The 25,731-nt window shown below is 40.8% G+C and overlaps 1 protein-coding gene and 1 long non-coding RNA gene across 3 annotated transcripts; one reads left to right on the plus strand and one right to left on the minus strand.

Annotated features, from left to right (window-relative positions):
• Positions 1 to 2,323: 2,323 nt before the first annotated feature.
• slc16a6b (solute carrier family 16 member 6b) lies at positions 2,324 to 12,846 on the plus strand. Of its 2 annotated transcripts, none has more exons than XM_084744667.1 (6): positions 2,324 to 2,387; positions 8,152 to 8,399; positions 9,344 to 9,487; positions 10,269 to 10,397; positions 10,756 to 11,679; positions 12,493 to 12,846. In XM_084744667.1, the coding sequence occupies exons 2-6, from the start codon at positions 8,168 to 8,170 to the stop codon at positions 12,747 to 12,749; spliced, it is 1,686 nt and encodes a 561-aa protein (XP_084600793.1). In that variant the 5' UTR covers positions 2,324 to 2,387; positions 8,152 to 8,167; the 3' UTR covers positions 12,750 to 12,846. The 2 variants fall into 2 exon arrangements, with proteins under 2 accessions (XP_084600793.1, XP_084600794.1); XM_084744668.1 differs by lacking the exon at positions 2,324 to 2,387 and adding an exon at positions 4,439 to 4,740.
• A 9,840-nt stretch (positions 12,847 to 22,686) lies between these two features.
• On the minus strand, positions 22,687 to 23,767 carry LOC146310103 (uncharacterized). Its single transcript, XR_014772440.1, has 2 exons — positions 23,555 to 23,767; positions 22,687 to 23,516 (listed from the first exon to the last, which is right to left on the minus strand). It is a non-coding gene; the product is annotated as an uncharacterized LOC146310103 (long non-coding RNA).
• Between the last annotated feature and the right edge of the window lie 1,964 nt (positions 23,768 to 25,731).

The raw sequence follows: 25,731 nt of genomic DNA on the forward strand, positions 1-25,731 counted from the left end.
AAGATATATTCACAGGTAATAAAAATGTTGCATAAGTGTGTCAGGCTGTCAGCACACAGTGATCTATTCAGTGTTTTGATAGTTCTAGTCTGTGGTTGTCCGCAGTGTGCTGTGTGTTTATTGTTGCTCCAAAGTGGCCCAAGAGGCGACACACCTGCTTCAGTGTTCTATCAGTACTGCCACTTGACTCATAAGGGCTATAAATACAAAAGTGTGACTTTGAAGACTATTCTTCTAGTCTTCTAGACCAGTAGTAGACCAGTAGAGTCACTATGAAATCCTGACGGCCCCAGTATGCTTCAAACCAGAGGTAGGAGCAAGTCATTGTCCAGTCTCAAGTCTTTGCTCTGAAGTCCCAAGTCAAAACTGACAAGTCAAGAGTCAAGTCTCATATCAAAACTGGCAAGTCTCAAGTCAAGTCCCAGTCTCGTTTTTGTTTTTTGTTTTTTTGTTGACCACATCATATTTTTTTAGTACAGAATTATCTTTGGTATCATTTTATCCACCTGCCGCTCAGTAACGTAACTTCAGTTCTTCATGGTTCTCACCCATTACTTGATTGGATGCTGTTGGATTGGCTCAAAGACAAAGTGGATCCAGGGAATAAAAGGTTGATTTGCTGGGAATAAATAATGTAATTGTCACTTGATTCAGGAAATAAGGGAAATGAAATGATTGGTGGATTCACACTTTTTAACAGACTTCTTAATCTTTGGACTTTGGGGAAGGTATAGATAAGTATTTTCAAGTCAATACTCCAGTACACAGCACTGCAACAATGAGGCCAGACCTGGTGCCATTGTAGGCCAACTTTGACTGTTAAGCTGTTTTTCAGTACGGAGCTCTAAGATTAAGGCCTCTTATCCTCTTTTCTGCACTTTGATTCTTAAGTCCACCAGCCCAACACTTTTATGGCTTTCATATCCTTATTTCTACTTCTTGTTTCATACTGGAAACTACAATGTACTAGGTCATCAAACATTCTGAGCCTGTTATGTAATTAACCTTGAAAAGACCCCTCTGCAGCAAACATTGTAGTTACAACTTATTGTCTTTTCTCTAGATATTTTCTTTCTTGGTTGCGTAACTCAGGTGTAAGCAAAACTATTGTAACCAAGTGTTCACACCCTGAGGGATAAGGCACTGCTGAGAGAAGATAAAGAGAGATGATCCCATAGGAGAGAGGAGGAGTAGAAGGCTAACAATAGAAATCAGTCTCTGACAGTTATAACACAAAGGGTAGACGACTGGAACCCAAGTCCTACTGGACAAACATTCACTCATCTTTAGAATTTCACTGTCCCCAGGCAGTCAGTCAGTCCTCACTGACACATTGACTGTCTTTCACTGGAATTACTTTTGTTCTAAACACATGCCTTTCTATGTTGGACTTGGGACTTGTGTTACATCATTTCAGGCAGTGACTGCACAGCAGACCAGTGGCATATGTGTGCCATCTTGATGTGATGCGGCGCAGAGCCTCCCAATGACCTCAAGAGTCATTTTGCAAACTTTATGATTGAGCCTCGCTATGAGGTGCTTGAGTTTGCTATGAGCTATGGAATTTTATTGCATAACTTCACTGTTTGAAGGTATTTTATTAAAAAACTACACACCCAGAAGTCGTGCAGGTGACATCATTGCTTTCTCCCACTACAAGCTAATATTAGCTGCTGAACTTAGTCACACAACAATTGGTTTTGCTTATTCTTTATCTTTGTAGCCAGTAAAAGGACAAGGAGTCATTGAATAAAACACCTCAGGGAAGATAACGATGCAAGGGACGAGATTGGTGTTGATGATGTTTTCAAGCAAGACAAGAGATGTAATTCACTCAGCAGTTGACTCAAAACTAAACTACAACAAACCTACCATAAACTGAGACTTTCTTCATTCTTTCTTGTAAAATTATGGTTTGAAGTAGCAAACATCATATGTGTAAGTCATGTCATAATTCAAACCCGATCCAAAAACAATTTGTTTCTTGTCATAGACCACTGTTAAGGTTTTTAGGTCAGTTAGGTCTCATAGGGCACAACTTCTGCTCTTTGTTCAGTCCAACAGGAATTGCTCGCCTGGCATGTACACCAAAAGAAAAAGTCTTCTAGCTTGCTTGTTTACTCCCGTGGTATGCGGCCTACTGAATATACACAGTAGTGTTTCCCTTGATGGCTGTGGGACTTCCTGCTCAGCCCATAGACTTCACATTGTGATGATGTCACAGATTTTTTTAATGGCTTTTCTTGGCTCAAACAGATTTCTGGGCTGGACCTTGTCTGGCCACCCCTTAGACACACCCCTGCATCAAACAGCAAAGTGCTCTAGGTCAACTCCACTTCTTAACACTCGACAACAGAGTCATAGGACCAGTCACAGCTGAGAGACAGGTGAGTAATTTGAACTGCACTGAACTGAACTACTATACTGGCTAAATTAACCAGGACATTCATCAACATCAACATCTTAAAATGTACAAAGTTAAAATTATGTTTAACTGAAAATCCATTGTATTTTATTCTGAAATAGTCAGGTAGTTTGTTGACTTCCTTGAACCTTTTTGGTTGAATTCCACTGATGCAAGAACAGACATACACGTTTGCTTCTCTGACACTGTTCTGAGAATTCTTCCTCATGCTCCCTCTGGAATTTAGCCACAGCACAGTAGGCTACTATGTGAAAATGTGACACAGAAGTTGTAACATTTAAAATCAGTTAATGCTGCTGCCACAGTGAAAAAAGAGGCTGACCATTACTAGCTACAGTGTTCTCAAAAAACCCAATGTGGGTCATGGGTTGATAATTTGATAAAGGCTTAATTGTTCTCTTGGGTGTTGTAGGTAATAATCAACCTTGTGTTCACAGACATAAAATAAAATAGTTACAGATAGTTTTCACTAGCAAAGTTCAGGAAAATTTCTGCTAAGCTTTGAAGTGTAATAATGTGCTGTTGGTATATTGTGTTCACATTTTCCGTCAGTTATTGGTGGTGACTCACAGGGCAGCCAACAGAAAACATCTGTCAGTTAGCAAATGTAGCCCAGCTAATTTCACTCTTAACTCAACTCAAATCTTCCAGCTTAATTAATGGGGTAGAGCTGAAGAAGAAAAGAAAGAAAGAAAACACGCACTACAGAGAGCTCTTTACTGGCATGAGGACCGGACGAGATGCTGCTTCACTCCTGACTGGAATGAACCCCCTCTCAACTGGAATAAACCTGTTCATCCCAGCCGCGTGCCCGGTGTACACATGTGCTTTGAAGCGCCGCTGGCGCGCGCCAGGATGCGTTCATGTTCTGTGGGTACAGACTTTCCACGTGAAGATGTTGTTCAGTCTAGCTTTGTGTTCTGTCACAGTAACGATCAGCTTTCATCTCACAGAGTGCAATAAAATATAAACTAAAGGTGTTCGAGAAATATTTAGCTGTGGGCGCAACCACGTCATTAACTACCAAACAACGCAGCTAAAACACCTTTTTTGGTATTTTTTGTCCGTCTGCTGTTAAAGGCAGCACCAGAATGCGATTTAGTTTGTGTGGCGCTCGTCCCAGGTCTCTTCAATTGCGTCCCTGTAGTTTGTGCTTATACTGCGACTGTGTCCTGATCAGAGGCCGAATGTGTTTGTATCATTTATTCATTATTTACTCCTGTGTTTATTAATATTCTGATGGTGAATCCATCATTGAATTACCCAGTGTACTCATGGTGTATTTTGAACACTGGAAATTATTTATTAAATGTGAGGGAAAATCAAAATGGTGTAACTCGTGTCAAACCCGACGTTCAGGAATGATCAGCCTCATCTATGACTGAATGAAATGAAGATAAATGATGATGAAAAACATAAGATTATAGAATGAAGACGATTGTTTGTGGATACATTTCCTGATAAGCAGATCGGCTCTGAGTTCATCCGAATCCTCCTGTGCGCTATCCACCCAACACCACCCGAACCATTTCCTCAGATTTCAGAACAGAGTCTCCAAGTGATTTATTTACTATGTCTCGTATTTAAGTCTGAGTGTTTTCTTTATTGATTTACTTTGATGATTAGACAAGCTGCCACAGACGTTTCCCTGCGCGCAGCTCCTCCCGTCAGAAAATAAGGGGATGTGCGGACCGGTAATAGACGCGTTTCCTCGCAAGAGATCCCTCCTCGATCCTGGATCCTCCGCGCTGAAGTAAGACACTTGAGTCACTCTGCAAGATGGCAAACAGTTTCCGGTTCGACCTCGAGTCGAGGAGCGAAGAAACGACATATAAGATATATAGGATGTACCTTGTGTGTGTGTGTGTGTGTGTGTGTGTGTGAGTGAGAGAGAGGGAGCGAGAGAGAGGGAAGGGGCGGGGGACAGTATTTCTCACGAGGGAGGCCCTGCGCGTTCATGACTCGCGCGCCCGCGTTTGAATACCGGCTTGAGCCGGTAACGAGCTGCCAAAACAGCCAGGAAATAATTCACTGAAGACAAAAGATGCTGCTGGCTGAGAGAGAACGATTTCAATATCCTCTTATTAGCCTATTTATTAATTTTTAACAGAAACAGTAATTAGTTTAACAATAGATAATAGAATTTTAATAAGAAAAGCTTTTTTACGTAAGTTATTGCTATCTCCAGCTTGAGAGATAGGTTTTATAATTATATTACTGTTACATTATAGCCACAATGCAATGACGACGCGATAGAAAGGCCGGCTTTGTTACATCAGAAGGCTGCTCCTCAACCTTTCTTGTCAACACTGCCGGTAAGTAAGATGTTACTCGGTGACTCCAGCTGTAGGATGCTGCTGTGTAGCCTGGTGTTCACTGTGCAGCACAGCGGCGCCACTCAAAGCTCTTCCGCTTTTTTAAAAACAAGGAAACTTGCGCTTTGTGCTGGGGAATAACGAGCAGAAATCCATTTTTTTGGGTATATATTCTGTTATTGGCTCATTAATAAGCCACTTGTTACGACTGACAGGCACGCAGACACGCAGATAAATCGCCTAACATAACAAACATGTAGGTTTAATCTTATATATGTGTGTGTCTGGTAAATAACAGCTGCGGATCAGTGTAAACCCAGTAACATGTTTGCTGTCCCGCTGCCTGCGGTGGTGGGTGAGAAACCCCTGAGATGCAGCGCGTTGACATCATCCTCCTCCTCCTCTTCCTCAGTGTCTGCACTGCGGTGAACCTCTCTGTCTGTCTCCCTGTGGGCTTCCCTTCTAAATACACTCCAATGTTTTTTGGTGCCCAGAAGTTTCAGCCATGGTGCTGCTTTCCTGTGTCTCCTGCAAATGAAGATCATTTAGGATGTGGCAGTTCAGGTTCTAGCGTTTATATATTTTAGGGATGCGCGATAAAAATCTGTAACTTTATATTATTATTTATTATTGCAATAATGAAATAGCTATTATAATGTCTGATTTGACAAATTGTGTCAAATTCTTGCTCTATAAAAGGTAAATTTTTTTTTGATGAACTGGAATATTAAAGCATCCATCTTTGCTGACTACATCGTCTTACCCTCAGGCATGCATAAACTACAGCTTATATGGACTTAAAATACAAAAATGTAAAATTATCTGTAATCTTACTGGTATCATGAGAAGTGGGTAATTACCAGTTATAGATATTGGCTGGAAAACAACATTTAAAAAAACATATCGTGTATCCCTTCCTTCCTAACAGCATGATGTAAGCAGTGTAATCTATAGTTAAATTTACCATTTGAAATCTGAGTTGAACAGTATTATCTAGCAGGTATTTTAAGCTACAGTCTATTGTCTGTGGGTTATGACATAAATGTCACAAGACGAGGGGCAGTAGCCTGAGGTGAAGGAGGGATACCCAGCCTGTGTTAGATAAGAGTTTGGGTTTAGGTTTGTCTGGGTCAGGTCAAATCAAGTCAAATTTTATTTATATAACACAAAGTTGGCCTCAGGGGGCTTTTACAACACCCTCTGTCCTTAGACCTTTGATTCGAGTTAGGAAAAATCGCTGCCCTTTTAACAGGGAAAAAAGTGAGAAGAAACCTGAGGAACAGAGGAGGAATCCCTCTCCTGGGACTGACAAACATGCAAAACATGTCGTGTGTACAAAGCATACCAACCAAATCACTTATATACTTACAAACAGAATGTTGATGACAGAATTTCTGATACATGTAGATTATAAATGTATCAAATATAAAAAATGTATCAGGGTACATTACCACATGTTAAAATGATACAATATTCATTAATTACAGTATTGAAATAGGACAGGGCGATATAGTTAATCAATTATATCTTGATATTTTTAGGCTTTTATGCGATATATGATATATATCTTGATGTACACATTTTCTTTAAAATAACATACCATAAATTCTCAAATAGTGAAAACATTTGATGATCATATAGAATATGATGCACTGTTGTTGACTGAAGAGTATATAATATGGCAAACTCAAATATCACCATTTAAGTTGATATATTGCAACAATAATGTAGGGGGTGTTATTGGTGCCTTTGTAAAATACAATAACACAATGGGATTTTTGATAAATAATCATCAATAATGTGGATATAATGGCTAAGTGGGAAAAGGGTAAAGTAGAAGAGTCTATGAAGTTCAGAAAATGCCACTTATGCCATATCACCATATAATGATATCCAAAACCTAAGACCATATCTAGCCTCGTATCATGATATTGATTCAGTATTGATAAATTGCCCAGACTTATATCCAAAGTAGCAAAGCAATAAAACATGATTGAAGCGTACATCCGCACAGGTATGTGTGAGGGGAAAGCCTAGAGTTTTATGACTCACACAGACTTGACCAGAAAATATTCACATTTAAGAAGCTGAAATTAGAGAATTTTGACCTTTTTTCTCAAAAAAAAAAATACTCAAACCAATTAATCAATTATCAAAATCTAGATGAATCTAGATTGAAGAAGTCCAGATTAGGTACTACATTTCAAACACAACACTTTGTGAAGGCAGTTGACTCACAGTCAAATTGATATCCCAGTCTCAATAAGTATATGCACCAGTTGTTCCTCATAATTGTTTTGTTGTTGAATTTACATAAATTAACCAAAACTAAAACTAAGAGACATTTGAAATATATATTATTTGATTTTAGTTAGTTTTGTAAGTATCAATCCAATTAGTTTACATTTGTTTCTAACATCTAGTTTTTATGTTTATTTCAGTCAATAAAATATTTTTTCTCATCTAGGATAAGTTTTTTGTTTAGTTTTAGGTTACTATAATAACCGTGGTTCAGAGATGGCATTGAGACACTTGACACTAAAGCAAGGTAATGTTTCAATCCTGCTAAAAAACCAAGTATACACTAAATGTTCTGGTATACAGATAGTTGGCTCAAAATATCAGTAGTGGCTTTGCAACACCCACATTACTCAAAGCTGAGTGTTTGAGTAGCCGCAGGGTGGCACATTAGATTTAGTTTGACATTTCTCGTCTTTCAGCTGTGTGTCTGTGGTTTTCAGCTGCACGCAGCAGCCACACCCTCAGTGGCGAAACACCAGCTCTGCTTAACATTCTGCTTACGGCCACACAGAATCATTAGATCCTAGTGAAATAAGGAAATGAATCATTCTGTGTACGTAATATGGTGCTGATGAGTTTTTGATAATAAAAGACAAAGTAACAGAGGACATACAGTTGTGACAATGATTATTTACATTCCGTTGCATCATTTAACTTGTAAAGTCTGTTCTAACTGTGCGCTGTTTAACTGTGCTGCCTCACCGTCATTTACATGGACGCTGACTTAGGGTTAGGGTCAACTAAGTGTGGTTACAAAAATTACATGTCCAAACACCAGTCATGTTTGATTTATTGTGGCACCATAATAAGGTGCATGAATATGCGAAATGGAAAAAACAAGGACAGAGGATTCACTGCAAAATGAACTGTCACCAACTCTGCAGCCATCAGGGCGCACAGGTTTGGTTTGATGTTTGCTTTAGTCTCAGTGCTCTCACCAACCGTTTCCATCAACAGCCAGCTGTTTTCACTGAAAAAGTCAGTGAGTCTGTCAGTTTGTGGCAGCGTTCTTCTGCCCCCAGGTGGCCAAAAAAAAAAAAGAGAGAAAGACACAAATGCAGCAGGACTTCAAAATGAGTTCACTGATGTCATGTCTGTTTCCCCCTACAGGTGACCTGCTGTAGCCATGAGGGTGCCCAAGTCACAGGAATGTTTGGGTCCAAAGGTTTACTCAGAGGTGCCTGATGGTGACTGGGGCTGGGCTGTGGCCGTGGCCTTCTTCTTGGTGGAGGTCTGCACCTATGGGACCCTCAAGAGTCTGGGCGTCTTCCTCCAGGATCTGATGGAAGAATTTGAGGAGAGCAACAGCCGAGTGTCATGGGTCATCTCCATCTGCGTCTTCATCTTCACCTTCACTGGTCAGTCTCTTGTTTTCCTGCCTAGTACATTTTTAGTGCCATCCTCCTGTGCCAAAAAAGCAAAAGGCATCTTAGAACATTTAATGCCAACAGACAGAGACTGTTTAACAAACTGCAAATGCAGCTGTTAAGATAAATGGCACCAGAAAATATATGCAGCTAGGTTTCTCCAGGAGGAAGTTGGTTTGAGACCGAGACAGACAGATTATTTCCACATAGCGATACATCCTTGTAGGGCTTCATCTAACGATTATTCTCATTATTTCCTCAGTTAAATTTTTTAAAAATTGTTTAGTCTGTAAAATGTGAGAAAAGTGATTTTTTTTATTTTTTTTTTCAGTCTGAAGTGACCTTTTCAAGTTGTTTGTTTTATCCAGCCGACAGCCCAGAACCCAAAGATATTCAGTTTACTCTAACATTCTAAGACACACAGCAATATTCATCATTTGAGAAGCTGGAACCAGAGTTTAAGAATGTTTAATAACTTAAATAACTTTAAATTAATTAAATGAATTACCAAAATTGCTTATTAATTTCCTGTCAGTCAACTAAGTGATTAATGAACTTGTTATATGATCTAATAATCATTCAGCTGTACATCATTATATTCAAAACATATATTCAGAATCTAACAGAAGGTCAAACTGAGACTTAGTCACCTCAGCTGTCTCCACAGTTGAAAATCTGATGTTTTTAAAATTCACATTCTGCTGTAAGGAACTGTGGTTCTGCTAGAGAGCCTGTCCCACACAAAAATAAAAAAGTGATGTGTATCCAGAATAAGATGATCACGAACAGTCATCTGTGCAGCCAGGCTGCACTATAATGACACACCTGATCAATTCCACAGATCAGAGATCAGATAAATGTTAATATGCATCTACTTCTTACTAAGTTAAATGGGTTAAAAGAAATTATATTTCTGTCTTTGAATTCCACCCCAGCCCCGCTGTCCACCCTGCTGAGCAACCGCTTTGGCCATCGTCCAGTGGTGATGGTGGGAGGCTTCCTCATCAGCCTGGGAACCATCAGCTCAGCTTTCGCCAACTCCATCAACGAGATGTACATTACCATTGGCATTGTTTCAGGTACTTATCAAACTCACACACCCCACTTACGTGTATCTGTATCTCTCTCTCTCTCTCTTTCTCTCTCTCTCGCTCTCTCTATATCTCTCTCTGTGTGTGTGTGTGTGTGTCATTTTACTGTACCATTTACAGAATGACTGCTGTGCTGTTGTGTTTGTCTTGTTTAACAGCGTGTAATGAAGGGACTCCTAGCAGTGTCAACAACAAAATCTGAATCAATCTATTTCTTCCAGAACTGTCCATTGACTGAGAGGTGATCAGCCTCTCCTAAACAACATGCAGTGAGGTCTACTCCACTATCTTAACTCTCTAGGAATGACAGAGCAGAACAGGGAAAACCGAGGCGACAAAATAAAAACACTAAATTCCCTTTCAGATGAAGAACAGGAGACTGAGGAGCATACAATAAATTGACTGAATGAAAGATTGGAGGATGAGCAAATTGGTAAAATGAGTTTTGTATCAGAGCACATTAACTGTTTCTTTTTCTTGGACAGAAAGCACTGCTAGCTCTCCCACCAAGATTACCATGTCCTCCTCTGAACTGGACCACAGCTAACATGACAATCCCCTCTCTTCTCTCCCCCTGTCTCTCTTTTTTGTCTTTACATGCCTTTTGTCTTTCAGCAGCAGCTGTAGCAAAGCTGAATCATCTCACACAGCCTGCCACCTTTGACAAAGTCACCTGAGACCTTGATCTTGATCCACCCCCCTAGCCATGCAGTGGTCCTACCATGTGGACCAGTGGCTGTCATGTCCCCTTTCCCCTCTTTGTTTACAGGTCTTGGCTACTGCCTTACCTTCCTCCCCACCGTCACCATCCTAGCCCAGTACTTCTCCAGACGGCGAGCCCTCGTCACCGCTGTCGCTTCCTCCGGGGAATCTTTTGCCATATTTGCATTTGCTCCAGGTGAGTGTTCAGTTACAAAGGTTATATTGACTTAAGATGGTCAATTGTTTCATGTGATTTTAGACATAAAATGTATATATACACTAATTTTATGAACAAAAGATGCTAAATACATCAGATTTGTTATTTAATAAAGGACATCTTTTCAAGTGGTTATTTTTCTATGCCCCTGCTGGCGACAGCCGTGGCTATCTTCTGAATGTCATATCTAAAGAACACTTTGTCCATATTTCTTCAAATCTGGCACAAATGTTCACCTGGACTAGTCTAGTTGTTTTTTAATATAGGATAAATATTGTATCGCTGATGAAGATGGTGAGATGCAGTCGGAGTCACCCATGCTGTTCTCTCTCCACAGCCCTCACTGCACTGAAGCAACACATTGGCTGGCGCTACTGTCTGGTTGTCCTTGGTATCATGCAGGCGTCTGTGATTGGTTGTGGGCTTTTCCTACGTCCAATCATTATTAGGCCAGAGCCTGTAAAGGAGGACAATGAATCAGACAATGAGCCTCTCTCTTTGAAGCAGCTGGAGGCTGTTTATGAGCTGGAGAATGAACAAACCAGAACCTCTATCAGTTCAGGAGTGTCGCAAGGCTCAGATGACTCAGGTGTCACCTCCCTCTCTGCCTCAAACGTAGACCTGCGGATCGCAGGAGCTGAGGCCAAGGCTCTGATGGAGTTGGGAGTGGAGGACAAAGAGGGCCAGGAGCCGTCACTGTCCACGTCTTCCACCCCAGTCAAAGAGAAGGATGAGGGCGAACTAGCACAGGTAGAGGCAGGTCCTCTCCAGCCCTCTAACCCCAAACTCCTGGACTTCTCTGTGCTTAAAGACGGTGCCTTCATCTGCTACTCCCTCTTTGGCTTGTTTGCCACGCTGGGCTTCTTCGCCCCACAGCTCTACGTCATCGAACTGAGCAAGAGCCGGGGCGTGGAGCCCAGCATGGCCTCCTACATGCTCTCTGTGATGGCTGTGGCCGAGATCTTCGGCCGCTTGTCCATCGGGGTGGTGTTGAACAGAGTTCACTGCAGGAAAACACTGGTGCTACTGGGCTGCGTGGTTCTGCTGTGCCTGGTGCTGGTTGCCTTCGCTATTGTGTGGGAGTTCTGGGGCCTGGTGGTCTGCTGTGCCCTTTACGGCTACTTCATGGGCACCGTCAGCTCCACTCATATTCCCATGCTGGCTGAGGAGGACGTGGTGGGCATCCAGAAGATGGCATCATCTGTGGGAGTCTACGTCTTCATCCAGAGCTTCGCTGGACTTGCAGGGCCCCCCCTGGGAGGTACAACCCTAACCCTAACCCTAACCCTACACTGGGCAAACACTCTACGAGTTTATAAATGTTGCTAAATTGCATCTCATACTGTATGAGTAAATCCTTCTGTAAAATAGAGAATAAAATGGTGAGAGATGTTCTCATACCTTTTTTTTTCCCTTTCTCATACCTATTCTGATGCTTGAAACTGAGTACCGTTCTATTACCAGTGCGTTAGAGCAAAAAAAAAAATCCCCAAAACAGTTCAGTCCAATCCAGGTCACAATCACAAAAGAAAGGCAACTCAAAGACTACACATACACCAGGTACTTACGGTACTGTTGATCAGTCAGCTAGTAACTTATTCAGGTTTGTAGGAACAATGGCAGGTCCTGGCAGGATGGATTCTCATGTGATCTTCTGATCTTGCAAATCCAGCTGCCAAGGTTAACACTTTGTGTCACCATAGCAATTCAGACACTCTATTTGCCAATTAGTGCAGGCATAGAGAGCTTAGCTCTGGCCTCAGGAAATTGATTCGTGGCTCTGCTACAACTGTGTGAAAGCCTGACAATGGGCAACCAAAATTCCTGACATCAGAAATGCATTTGAACATCTGATGGCTTTTCAGGAGCAGCTGATTAGTCCTCCCTCCCTGTGTACATTGCACAGTAAACAACACCCGATGAAGCTGAAACTCTAAAATGATTTGTGTGGCACAAAAGTCATGTCAGAAATAGGCTCAAATTGTACAGTATGCCCAACTTTACAGCATCTTTGTTTTTACTCATCAATTAAGCTGTCTGCTGATTTTAACAGCGGTCATTTCTTTCCTTCCAGGTGTGCTTGTGGATGTCACAGATAACTATGGTGCTGCCTTCTACTCCTGTGCGGTGGGCATGGGCCTCAGTGCCATCTGCCTTGCTCTGGTTGGCCCGGCCAAGTCTGGTATGTGCCAGAGACAGAGCAGAAACAAAGAGAAAGGCAGGAGAACAGAGGAAGAAGAGGAGCAGCCAGACTTTTTGGAGGTGGACATGGCCCTGGAGGATAGTCCCGTCAGACGGGCCGAGGGTCAGGACAGCGCCTCTGTAATATGAACCCGGCCACAGCATGATGTCACTTCAGTACCCACAAAGTCAGCACCAGGGCCAACAACAAATACAGATGCACTGCGAGAGGCCGCAGGGTGGTCCTCACAGCTGCTGCTGCTGGTTCCAAATCTCAGGTGTCACTCTCACATTCTGACAAGCTTGAAGTTCACTCCTTCGCAGGAAGGACGCAGTCTCTCCTCTGAGACCAAAGACATAGCCATGCTGAGGACATGGTGTCACACCTTCACAGACTTCTGTTCCTGCTGCTTCAGACAGAACCTTGCTTATTAACAGCTTTCACAATCCTCTGTGTATTATTAGTTTGTTTGTACCTCTATCTCAGGAAAGCAGTGTTGTTGTCATGGATACTGAAGCATCAGAGTCAGACAAAACAGTCATGATATCTGTCGAGAGCCTCTGTGAAATCATGATTGTGTTGTACTTGACAACCACTAGAGATTGTTCCAATACCATGTTTTCCTTCTCAGTACCGTTTCTGATACCTGAACTTCACATATCAGCTGATATGATCACAGATCCGACGCTAGTGCATAAAATCGTTTACAACTCAACATGAAATAAGATTAGGTGCGGTAATAGCCTATCCTTCTTCATTTGAAGCTCATACAAATCAGTTCCTCGTCCATTTTAAATTGGATGAATCTTTGTCTCCATCTCTCTCAAACACACACGCTGCAGCTGTGCATATGGCACCGCATCCAGTTCGCTCTGTCTGCTCAGCTGATTGGTGCTGAGACTGCAGCAAAAAAAAGTTAAATCATGAAACGGAACTACAAACACCAGGCTAAAAAATACACTACAGACCTACTCATGTGGACTGTTATTCTGTTAAAATTCACTGTTATGATACAGAAGCAAAAAGATGGAGCTAATGCGAGATACAGACTTCATGTCTTTGACAAAGGCTTACTTTCCACAATGAAGAGCACATTTGAACTATTTGTGTGTTTATTTAATTTAAAACTTCACAACTTTATACATTATAGCAGCTCAATATGATTGTGCTGCATGCTGCTCTCCAACAGGCTGATCCTGTGGTGGAGCAGTGAGCCTGCTTCTCCCCTGCACACGGTAACATGAAGGCTGGAATTAAATAAACACACAAATAGTTCCAAATGTGCTCTTCATTGCTGAATAGCAGAAAAACAACTAAGCCTTCACCAAAGACATCAACTGTCTCTTTTACCTCCCTCTTATTCTCTCCCTCTTTTTCCCTTCATATTGTAACAGTGGATTTTAACAGATTTTACCTGAAGTATTAGTTCTCGTCACATCCCTACTAGTAACCCTGCATGGCTGTGATGATTGCTGTGACTGTTGTATGTCCAGGCTCAGGTTAAAAAAATGTGGTGTAAGGGACGCTGCCAGGATGTGGCAGGTTCAGGGCTAATATGATATGATTCAATATCAGATCTGTGTATAAAGCACATGGAAGCATTTCCCACACTGGGATTGGTATTGGAACAACACTAATACCGACTTATGTCAAGGCCTGCAACGGCTCAGTCATTCCTGCTGCACACCTGCATGTTATGTTCCTCAACCAATGCTGAATTCATGCTCAACGACCACATGACACAGTCACATCTTCAGCAAAGTCTAAAGAGTGAAACACACACACACACACACACACACACACACACACACACACACACACACACACACACACACACACACACACCCCTTGTGGCTTTAAAATGTAACTGCAAATGAAGAGCAGACAATCTACCTGTATGCATCTGATGCATGAGAATGATTTCACTACTGCTAAACATAGTCATGCGATATGTACATAGATCGTTTGTCTCCTGTATGATGGTCTTATGCACAGTCATGTCATTGGATTGGAAACTAAAGCAATACTGCAGCAGTGTTCACTGATGTTTGAGGATGAATTAAGGAGCTCCAGCTCATCTCTGAACCTGGATACTGTATTCTCTGATTCCATGAGACTGGAGGTTGTGGGATTCATGCATGAGCCACAGAAACTTCACATCCTTAATTCTGGACTGCTTTGGCTAAAAGCGTCGACTGTGTCTCTGTTATGATGTTGTCCTGTTGACTTACTGTAGAATGACCTTGTTATGGCAAACAAGCTGAAAAGCAATCATGATACAATAGAAGAAGTTAGTTTACAGTGATTTCTTTTCCACAGCAAACTAGGTAATGTGTAGAATTAGAGATGGTCATATACAGTTCTTTGTATGCAAAGGTGTGAGGGACAGATTTGACAGGAGAGACTCCACCTCCTCCCAGCCTCTGATCGCCTGCACACCCCCCACAACCTGACTTGAAGTTTAGTTCACAAACCTTTCCTTAATCACCGTATGTATCATCTTTATTTAAACTGTTTATAACAATGATTTAATGTTCCTTTTTTAATAGAACTTTTTCATTTTTTTATTTAATTGAGACGGGCAGGTCCCTGCCTGTTCTGTACTGCTTTCATTATGTATTTTCTAAATTAAACTTATCCAAACTGATGGTTTTTGTGTCTGTCTGTGGTAGTGTTTCCTGGTGTTGAAAGAAACTGGGTCAACAGTCAAATAGAGGACTGTGTGTGTGTGTGTGTGTGTGTGTGTGTGTGTGTGCGCGCGCGCGCGCGCATATGTGAGAGAGACACTGTTGTCAGCAATGTTAGTGTAAATAAATGGGGTATAAATCCTTTTGACCATGTGTCACCTATTTCATTCAAAAAACTATAAGATCCCCTCCAGGTTCTCAGTATACACGTGTGATTCCAGTGAATAATTTCCAGGTAGAAACATGCTGTCTTCACTTAGAGACTATTTTTTACAGAAGACAGAGAACTGATAGGGAGCTGAACGTTATGATGAAGGTGAAGCTGACCTTTGACCTTTTGGATAGAAAATGTCTTGACCTCAACATCATCATTAGTTATATTTGTATAATTTTGTCATAATTAGTAGATTTAATCTTGACTTATGGCCAAAAATGTGTTTAGTGAGTTCATTGTGACCTTTGACCACTAAAATCTAATCAGTTCATCTTTGAGTCACATTTGAAGAAATTCCCTCAAGGTCTTCTTGAGGTATTGAGATGTAAAGAGGTGTTATTAAGTGTCAGGAACATCGTTGCAACGTAACTTTTTAAGTATAATGTTGCAGGAACATTACTGCAACGGAATGTTTTAGGTGTAATGTTGCAGTGACGTTGCTGCAATATAATGTTTCAGGGGTAATGTTGCATGAATGTTGCAGCAACATAACGTTTTAAGTATAATGTTGCAGTAATGTTGCTGCAGTGTAACTTTTTAAGTGGAAGGTTGCAGTGACGCTGCTGCATAATACATGAACGAACATCACAATCACAACATTGCAGCAACATTCTGTTTGTAGGACAACAAAAACAAATGTATGTGATTACTTGAATGTGGTTTCCTGTGTTACACTGTTGTACAAAGGGCTGCTCATCATCACCTGAAATTAATATCAGTGTTAACTGTCACATTTTATGTAACTGAGTCACATTAATTTAACATTTAAAAATCACAGAAAACTTGAAGGCACTTGACTTTTGTGATTTTGGCATCAAGCCTTCATCAGGAAGCCAAACAGATCAACAGATCAAATGGAACAAAAGGCACTTTTACACCGGTCCCTCACCGACAGAAATCCCCCAATTGGAGTTGTGGCCTGGAGAAGCTGTGGGCATGTAAAGACTCAGCAGATGGCACTGTTTAGCTGTCAGTGATCATCAAAAATTAAATGAAAGAGCAACATAGTAAATACAACTAGAAAATGTTCAAACTAAATTTTAAGTGTGCCTGATGCTCGCTGTCGACTAGTATTTCCACCATATTGCCACAAGTATTAACAGCAGTAGATGTATTATTGAGGTTGCATGTGTCTGTGTGCACATGCACGCGCTGTGTGTGTCTCTGTGCATGTGTTTTCATGCCCGTTTGTATGTATATGGGTGAGAGTGTATGTCAATAAAAGTCCCCTTACAGACACAAAGAACAGGTTTTGTGTGTGTGTATATATGAGAAGGCGTGTAAGTAAGCAGGTCAGAAGAACAATATGGCTGACATTAAAAATGTCAGTAGGCAGCCGTGGATATTAGACTTAGAGCGAGACATTCAATCACAATCAGCCTTGTCAATTTCTGCCAAGAAACTGTGAGTGGACATGTATCCACTGTGTAGGCAGTCACAATCAAAAAAGACTGCAGTCTAAAATGTCCTAGTTGGACACAGACAGACACAGACAGAGACAGAGAGACAGGCAGTGTTTTTAAACTGTTAATAACTTCACACTTTGAGCTGCTTTTAACTGTCAAAAAACAGCTTTAGGCCAATCCACCAATCAGAAGACAGGACCGGCCTCAGGTTGAGTGAGAGGACAGGTTGCTGAACGTGATGGTGCAAATTTTATTTCTGAGGTGTGAAAAATGAGGCCGCCACCGCGATGGACAAAACTATAATCATCTGCTTTCTTCCAGAAATTTTGGCTCTTGCTTGACATGGGAGTGAATGGGGCAGTTGGTTGGACTTGTTGTCCTTTTAGACCTCGGCCAACCAAAACCATTTTGTCCATTTGCTTCGGCGGTCACACCTTTGCCACCAGCACGACTTTTCCTACAATCCAATGTATAGTTTGTGTATGTAGAGTGAACACTGTGGCCGTGGGCGTGAGTTTAAGAGAAAATTTCTAGATGATTTTACAGCTCCTCTCCACTCTAGCTCTAACCACTGCACGCAATACACACCCATCATAAAGTCTAAAACAGACATCCTCATACACACACCTGAAGCAGGTATACAGGCAGCGCGGCTGCAGCAAAGAAATGATGTTCCTCTTCTATGTCGAAGTCCTCTGACATTTTCCTCTTTGTTGAAAGTTTGTGAAGTGAACTGAGCGCATAACAAGTCACTATTTCTGAGCAGATCTCTTTCTGTTGTCTGAGTTGCTTCCAGGTAGCATGTAAACACAGGTGTGAAGGTATCATGAGATCTCGTACATCTCATGTCACGCCGCTTGGGTGAGAGTTTGTGTACCTGCTTCAGGTGTGTGTATGAGGATCAGATCTGACATTTAGACTAAAAACATGGTGTAAATGGCGTCTTTTTGGGTTAAATTTTAATTTTGCAGCTTACAGACACTTGGATTACACCACACGAGCAGTATGGAGATGTTTTGTGGGGTTTTTTGTGTTCTTTTTTTTACATTTTAAAACTGGTCACCATTCACTTCAATTGTACTGGATTTGGCTGCGACGCTGTTTTCCTGCTGAAGCTCCAGGAGTGTTTTGTGAACTGGAGATCTTCACCCATCCTCACATCAGCACAGGGGTGAGGAGATACTGAGTGAAATTTCATTTTTGGGTGAACAATCGCTTTAAACAGTGATTTAACTTTTTTCTTATCAAAAACATCAACGATTTCACATTTATGTAGGCTGCTATACATCCATTGTGACATACTGTGATGCAACAGAAATGTTACATATAACAAAATGACATATTTTTATATATTTGAATCCCTAATATGAGTGCCAGTATTTCACTAAATCCTATGTAAACATTTAGGCCACACACATTAAGTATATTTATCATATACGTGCATCAAGTGGCCACATTAAGGTGATGCACATTACATCTATATGCATATATGTGTAAGACGTATATGGACATATACACTATATGTGTTTAGTTAACATGATTTGTAAGGTAGCTGGAGAGGTGTCCGTTCACCTCTGGGGCACTTGAGCAAGACAACAAACCTCTAACTGCTGGAGGCGCCTGACTATGTGTGTGTATATGTATGTGTGCAGCCCCCTCGCTCTGGCATCTCTCCATTAATGTGTGTCTATACGTCCTGTTTGTACATGTGTGTGTATTTCAGGCCTGTGATTGTAAAACAAGCAGTCCCGTCCAGGGAGCTGCGACGCTGCGATCGCTGCACTTCACGCAAATTCAACCAAGCATCTGAATTCTGTGCAACACTTTTCTGGAAATTCGACCGATCATCGTAGTTTCCCACAAGTTCCACCAATCGGTTTTTGCATTTATTCTTTTTTTATTTTGCCATGTGTACTGAAAAGAACACACTTTTATTTTATAAATTTGTGCTGACTGAATTTGAGCGCTAAATGATTTTACATGTTTGTGAAATACCCCCCCAGTGCATGTCATCATTTACAAGTAAAATATATTTTGTTTGCCTTTGGTAAGGTTTGTTAGAACACTCAGAATAGAGTGTGGTTCTGTACTCACTAGAACAAGTTGAGTTTTAATTAATTATACAAAAAAATCACAACTTCCTTTTGCCAATTTCTCTTGGTCCTGCAATTTCATCGCCAAAACTGTCTAAAAGCATCACAACGTGCATCACAACTTTTTAGAAAAGCTGTTGATGAAATCAGGCATTTTTGGTCGCAACAATCCCAAAAAAGGCAAAAGATGAACTCCTGGAGCGACTGAATAACAACAGAGTGAAAATATGTCATTTCTGCCAGGGATACGTAAAGTATGTCCTCTTCTTGTCATAGGACTACATCAGGTGCACGTATGGGACACCACTGTACAGGAGGACACGTGTATACAGGACTTCATTGCCTTCATCACTGAGTAACACCTTTATAACTAGATCAGACATTTCTAATCATCTTAATAACTGCATTAATATCAAGTCTTCATAAACACAACATAACAGTAACAATGAGTACCACATGAATAATGTGAATGATCAGAGACTGTTTACATGCCAAGTGTTCTGCTTTCTATCACAGTTCTCCAGCCAACAGATCCTGGTTTCTGAAACCACGTTATGTTTACATGTGCAGCACAGAATCCAGATTCTGCACAAACCTGAGGGCTGTTTCACAGAAACAAGACAGGAGATTAAGCTGAGGTTTTCCAGTCGTCCTGGCTGAATTCAGCCTCGACTCGGTTTCGTGGAAGCATCAGTTGCCATGGAGATTAATTCTGTGCAGCTAGACTGCTGCAGACCAGGCTAACAGACAGGTTAGATCTGTATGTCTGTTGTTTTCAGGGGCGGATCTAGAGAAATATTCATGGGATGGCAAGAGGATGGCATGGAGACTTGGACTATCAGACAAACAGTATGCATTTTATGTTTTTATTCTGTTTGAAAACTGGTCACCATTCACTTCCATTGTTTGGGAGATTCTGCAACCCTGTTTTTGTGTGAAACTCCAGCAGAGTTTTGTGGACTAAAAACACCAAACCTGACCATCAATCGGCACGAGGAAGAGTAGATAATGACTCAGTTTTTATTTTTGGGTGAACTATGCCTTTAAGGCACGCCTGCTCATGAATTATTCCTTACTTGACACACTTAAAGTATGCTGTTGCTTACAAAAACACTGAAGTGTGCTAAAATTGAATATACTTATAATTATTTTTCACCAGGGAACACATGCACACGGTGCAGCAGCTGCTCACAGATGTTGTGAATCGGCTCTAGTTTCTGAGGTCAACAGACGTCACTGTTGGCAGGATCAGTGATTATTTTCATAATCAGTTAATCTGCAGTAATTTCTCCATTAATCTTTTAAATGTAAAATACCATAAAAGTATCAGTTTCCCCTGTATGTTATAGGTGATATGAAATATCTTGTTTTCCCCCCACATTCTAAGATATTCAGTTTACAGTGAAATAAAACAGTTTGTTAGTTGTTCAATGTTTCCTTGCTAAATATGATGTGCAGTTAACAAGGTAGGTGTTACAAGCTGTAGCTTCAGCCTTCATCTTTTTCAGACTGTCTGAATTATGTTAAATGACTTTATTGTAACGTTTTTCACTGAATTATTTAAGTATATGTCATTTTTCTGTAAGAGGCCGTGCATTTATTTACATGAATCTGTAGATTTATAAATGATGATCTAAATTCTATTTGTAGTAAAGCAGCAAATTCTCAAATTACAGGAGTTGGAAGCAGACAATGTATATTGCTTTAGCTTGAAAACTGACTGAAACTATAATTAATTATTTAAAAAAACTGGTAATCTGGTGGTTGATTACTCGTAGAACGTTACAGTGACAGACCAAAACAGTAGTTTGTTTCCAGCACAGACACTGACAGCACAGACGTGTATTTTTTTAAAAAACAGTTGGATTTATTTAGGAGAGCAGAAGGGTCAGACAGTATAAGTTAGACTGTACATTGAAAGCTTGGGTGAGAAAAATGTTCAATTTGATTGGACATCAAACTATTTGTGAAAAAACCTAAAACACAGTATAAAACCTTTGTTAATGTGATTGGACAGTCGGGGCAGAGGCACTAAACATTAGTATATTTGGCAGATCATTTGCAGATTTGTTTTTCCTGATGTGATTAAAGACACATTTGTGTAAGACACTGGCATTAAGAGGATCATCAGGATTAGTTTTAACACGACGTAATAACGAGTTGTGGCTGTGGAGCAGTGCTGTTGCATAGTTTGGACTGTGGAAGGCGACCACCGGTTTCCTCTCACAGGTACACACAAGCAAACACTGTCAGAACAACACTGTGGAGTCATGTGATTCATACTGTTACAGTGGCCACAGTCACGTCTGATTCACAGAACACACACACGAGCGGCGTCACAGGAGTGTGAGAAGGTAAAGTAGAAGGCAGAGTCCGGTTTGTCAAAGCACTGATGGGAGCAGAAATCAAACAAGGCCTCTTGGTTCAAAACCAGAAAAACTGATGGACATCACGTCCTGGAGGGTGAACAGAACAAGTAGCGCCCTCCGCCCCCCACCGGGATCTGGTGACAAATCACCGTGGGCGCTGGAAGGCAAATGGTGAACATGTGACTGGGCTGACTCATACAAAACAGTGACTGTCAGCCGTCACAGAGGCAGGACCACAGTCCAACAGTCCAACAGGACAGAAGACAGGCAACTCCTGAGCACCCAGGTGGAAACTGTACAGAAGGCAAATTCTGTCACAAAAACTCATTATAATGAGAATCTTTATAAAAACAATGAGTTAGGATCTCAAATAACAGAGGTGGCAAAAGTACACACATTGTTTACTTAAGTAGAAGTACAGATACCTTCAAAAAGAAGTAAGTAACAGTGAAAAGGTACAGACAGGCTCTGAAATGTACTCAAAGTACAGAAGTAAAAAGCAGCAGCTTTTCATGTTGTTTTTTTGTCTTACACGTCCTTTTTGTCTTAATACGTATATTCTGACATGGCATCGTTTTTGTCTCATGTCTCTTTTGTCTTGCTACAAATTGTACATAGTTATGTCTCTTATGTTGTTTTCTGTCTTATGTCATTTTCATAGTTTATCGTCGGGTTACGCCTTTTACAATTTTTTTTGTCATATCTTTTTCATCTTGTTAAATATTTTATGTTGTTTTTGATCCTGTTACATCTTTTACATGGTTTTTGTCTTATGTCTTCTTTTTCATAGTTTTTCATTGTTACATCTTCATCGTTTTTTGTTTTGTTATGTCTTTTTCGTCTTATATCTCTTTTGCTTTATGTATTTTACGAAATTTTATGAAAATTTTAATCTCCCCTTTTACATTATTTTTTTGTTTTGTTGTCTTTTTAGTTTTATGTCTTCCACATTGTTCTTTGTCTTGTTGCGTGTTTTTTGTCTTTGACGTCTTGTCTTAATAATTCCATTCAAATGCATTAAAACTAAAGTAATGAGCCTGTTTTGAAAATGTAAGGAGCAGAAAGTACAGATATTTGTGTTCAAATTTAGGGAGTAAAAGTAAAAAATAAATACTTAAGTAAAGAACAGATACTTGAAAAATCTACTTCAGTACAGTAAGTACTTGTACGTAGTTTCTTCCCACCTCTGCATCGAAGAATGACTAAAACATCACTTAGACTCAAATGAACACTTTGTGGTGCATCTTCAGGTGATGAGGAGGCGTGACAGTAAGTCAGAAGATGTTCTTGGGCGTCGGACCTGACCGACGTCCTGAACTAGCTCCAGTCACTGAGGACGGCCATGAGCTGTAGCTGAAAGCTCTGACATGCTGGTAAGCATGTCTTTGAGCCTAGATTTTGTTGGCTTCAAATTAAAGTCTGACTTTAATCTATGGATCTTTTTCCTGGACTTCTCATGAATGTTTTCTTCAGAATTTGTCTAAATCTCTGAAGGGTCTTTGTTCTCCACACGGCCTCCGTCATGTTCTGAAAAAGTGCTTTAGGAGGATGTGGCTCCTGTCAGATTGTGGAACCCCGATGTTAAAAGATGGTGGAATATGACATCACAGAGTGTCCATTAAAGAGTCCAGACAGCATGTGGGACATCAGCGCTCGCCCGTCTGCTCGTGCTTTTGTGTGACAATACTCTATCTGTGCCCTAATAGTCAAGACCAAGTTTGTTCAGCGTGGACAAAGGACGTCTCAGGGCACAGGCCCGATCTGCTCTGACTTCATGCTGCCTGCTTGTGCAACAACGGGCTTTCTTCTGGACTCGAGTGATTACATGACACAACACAACGGTCTGAATCCACACAAAGAAGCCTCAGCTCTCTGAGTTGAGGCTGTCTGAGCAGACAGAGGCTGCTTCATCCAGCTGTAGACAGAGGGAGAATCATGATAACTGGCACTGAGGAACTCACAGAGCTTTTCCGAAACGCTCCTGTTGTTCAACTTCCTCTTTTAGAGTTGGAAACACGTGACCTCACTGCTCCAAGCTAACACACACACACACACACACACGTTAGTTAGTGAATGTGAGACATTCTAAACTAAAGCCTAAATGTGGCAGAAATATCAGTGTACTCTCACTGATTCATCCTCCCAGTCTGAGGAGATTCAAAATAAAATCTGGTCTTTGTCTAACCTGTGTCTCCTAGACATAACTGAGCTCAATTTAAGACCAATATGAGACTGAACATTGAGACTGAGAAATAACCTTTGCCTTGTCTTGTTTCTTCTAAATTAAAAAAAAAAAAAAAAGAAAAAGATTAGCACGTTTTAGCCCATCTAACAATCATTGAAACACTCATGCTCAGGTTCCACAGTAATGTTCTAATAACAATCATGATTTTTGAAACCAGCCAAGTGGGTCAAGAATCTGCTGGCCTGAAGAACATTTCTACTGGCCTGGATTAAAATGTCATAGATTTTTGTACAGACTTGTAGTCCTTCTGCTTTACATGAGTATTTCTAACCTGACACGCCAGATAGTTTGTTGCACTGAAACGTCTGGGAAGTCGTCCTTGGAAACTGTTTGGAAAAGGGCACGCACTTTAAAAAATGCTTGGCAGGTGATTGGATGAACCACTTCAATCACATCTCACAACACGGGCTAACTTGAACCAATCAGATCAATGCTTCCATCAACGCTTTTTGCTGTTATCACATCTAAAACCACGCCCTCAGCTGCCAATTCCAGCAGTTCATTCAATTAAAGGCTAAAAAACCCAAAAAGAAATAATGAAAAAAAAAAGTTTTCATATCCTTTCTGCCACACACAGCAAATGTTACTGGCTTTTTTTTGTGTCTTTCAAGTTTCTGATAGTTATCTGACTGATGACAAACCAGTCAGTACATATGCAGGTACCATTGTTCTCAACCCAGTCAGATGTTTTTTCTCCCAGGATGAAATCAATGTTATTTTGTGTGTTCAACTTGAAGGTTTTTAGGATTGACTGTCATTTCATCTCTGAAGTAAACAAGCCCAGCTGTCTTCACTCACATTTGTGCGAGGACAAACAGACACGAAGTTGCTCTTGAAGCAATGTCTGGAATATTATTTAAATTAAACTTTTTTTTTCTGTTGTTAAGAAGCTAAAACTTTTTTCATTGGAGATCCGGGCCACAGTTACACCTGACTGAAAGTGTCACAGAGTGACAGATTAACTGACTGAAAATCGAGGCTGAGAGGTGTCCAGTGTAGACGCGTACAGGGACGATGGAGCAACGGTTGTGTAGTTGCTGAAACAGACTGTTATTCAGTCTTTTCAGTGATTAGCTGCCATCAGTGATTTTAACATTAACTATAAAGACACAAGTAAAAGAAATGACTTCATACTGCCGCGCTGATTTCAGCTTGTTCAACAACTTTTTCTGTGAATCTGGTTTAAAGTCGGGGAGACTGAACAACTCAATAAAAGACCAAATTCAGTACTTTCGAAATTTGCGTTACAGTTTTATCATCTCGGTGAGTGTTAGCATGGAGCAGTGGAGCCAGCCACGAGGACTTTGGTGTTCACGGTTTCAACACATGAGGAAGAACCTGAGTAACGGGGGCTGTCTCCTGAAACCTTGAGACAGGCTGCGCTTCAGTTTGAAATGAACACCAGGATCCAAATAAAGGACAATAAAATAATAAAAATAACACTCATGGTCATACATACAGATGTGTGTGAGGTTACATCAGCTGTTAGAAACAGATGAGGATACATACTGAGACATTAGACATGAGAAGGAGTTCAGAGGACAATGTGAAGTGAGAGCAGCCAGCAGGGTCACACTTGACACACAGGCTGCCTTTATCCCTTTTCTTTTGACCTCAGGGTGCATGAAGGGCCACACGGACCGCGTTAACAGGTACCTTTAAGACAATCAGAAGAGACCGAGCCACCTCATTACTTGTGGTATAATATAAAACACATCAGGTGGTAATCCTACTGAGAGGAAGAAGAAAAAAACAAAAAAACAAAAACAGTCCTGTCTATAGAAATCTGGCCATTTTCAACGTCGTTTCACTCAATTCAAGGACATTTTCAAACCATAGACACCATGCTTTTTAGACACTGCCTGAATATATGTTCATTTTAAATAGGTTTTGGAACACTGGATTCAGCAGGACTGAACAGATTCAAGTCTCTGAGCTTTGCAATGTAGACACTGGACATGTCCATGTTTCACTTTACACTGTTCATCCGTGGGAACACAGACGATCAGCTGCAGTCAGCCGTCAAAATATACATGCAGGAGAATGTGCTTGTCTTGTGGTCGTCTATCTGTCCCAGGACAGGGATTTTTGGGTTGATGTTTATTCACACATGATAA

The sequence above is a fragment of the Lutjanus erythropterus genome, chromosome 19 (genome assembly GCF_056507025.1).
Source record: "Lutjanus erythropterus isolate fLutEry1 chromosome 19, fLutEry1.hap2, whole genome shotgun sequence".
NCBI classification, from domain to species: domain Eukaryota; kingdom Metazoa; phylum Chordata; class Actinopteri; order Lutjaniformes; family Lutjanidae; genus Lutjanus; species Lutjanus erythropterus.

What these genes read in the sequence shown, in the direction of transcription:
- slc16a6b (XM_084744667.1), top strand. Translation starts at nt 8,168, where the DNA reads ATGAGGGTGCCCAAGTCACAGGAATGTTTGGGTCCAAAGGTTTACTCA. An exon ending in TACCATTGGCATTGTTTCAG is followed by an intron (nt 9,488 to 10,268) that starts GTACTTATCAAA and finishes CTTTGTTTACAG; the next exon opens with GTCTTGGCTACTGCCTTACC. An exon ending in CATATTTGCATTTGCTCCAG is followed by an intron (nt 10,398 to 10,755) that starts GTGAGTGTTCAG and finishes CTCTCTCCACAG; the next exon opens with CCCTCACTGCACTGAAGCAA.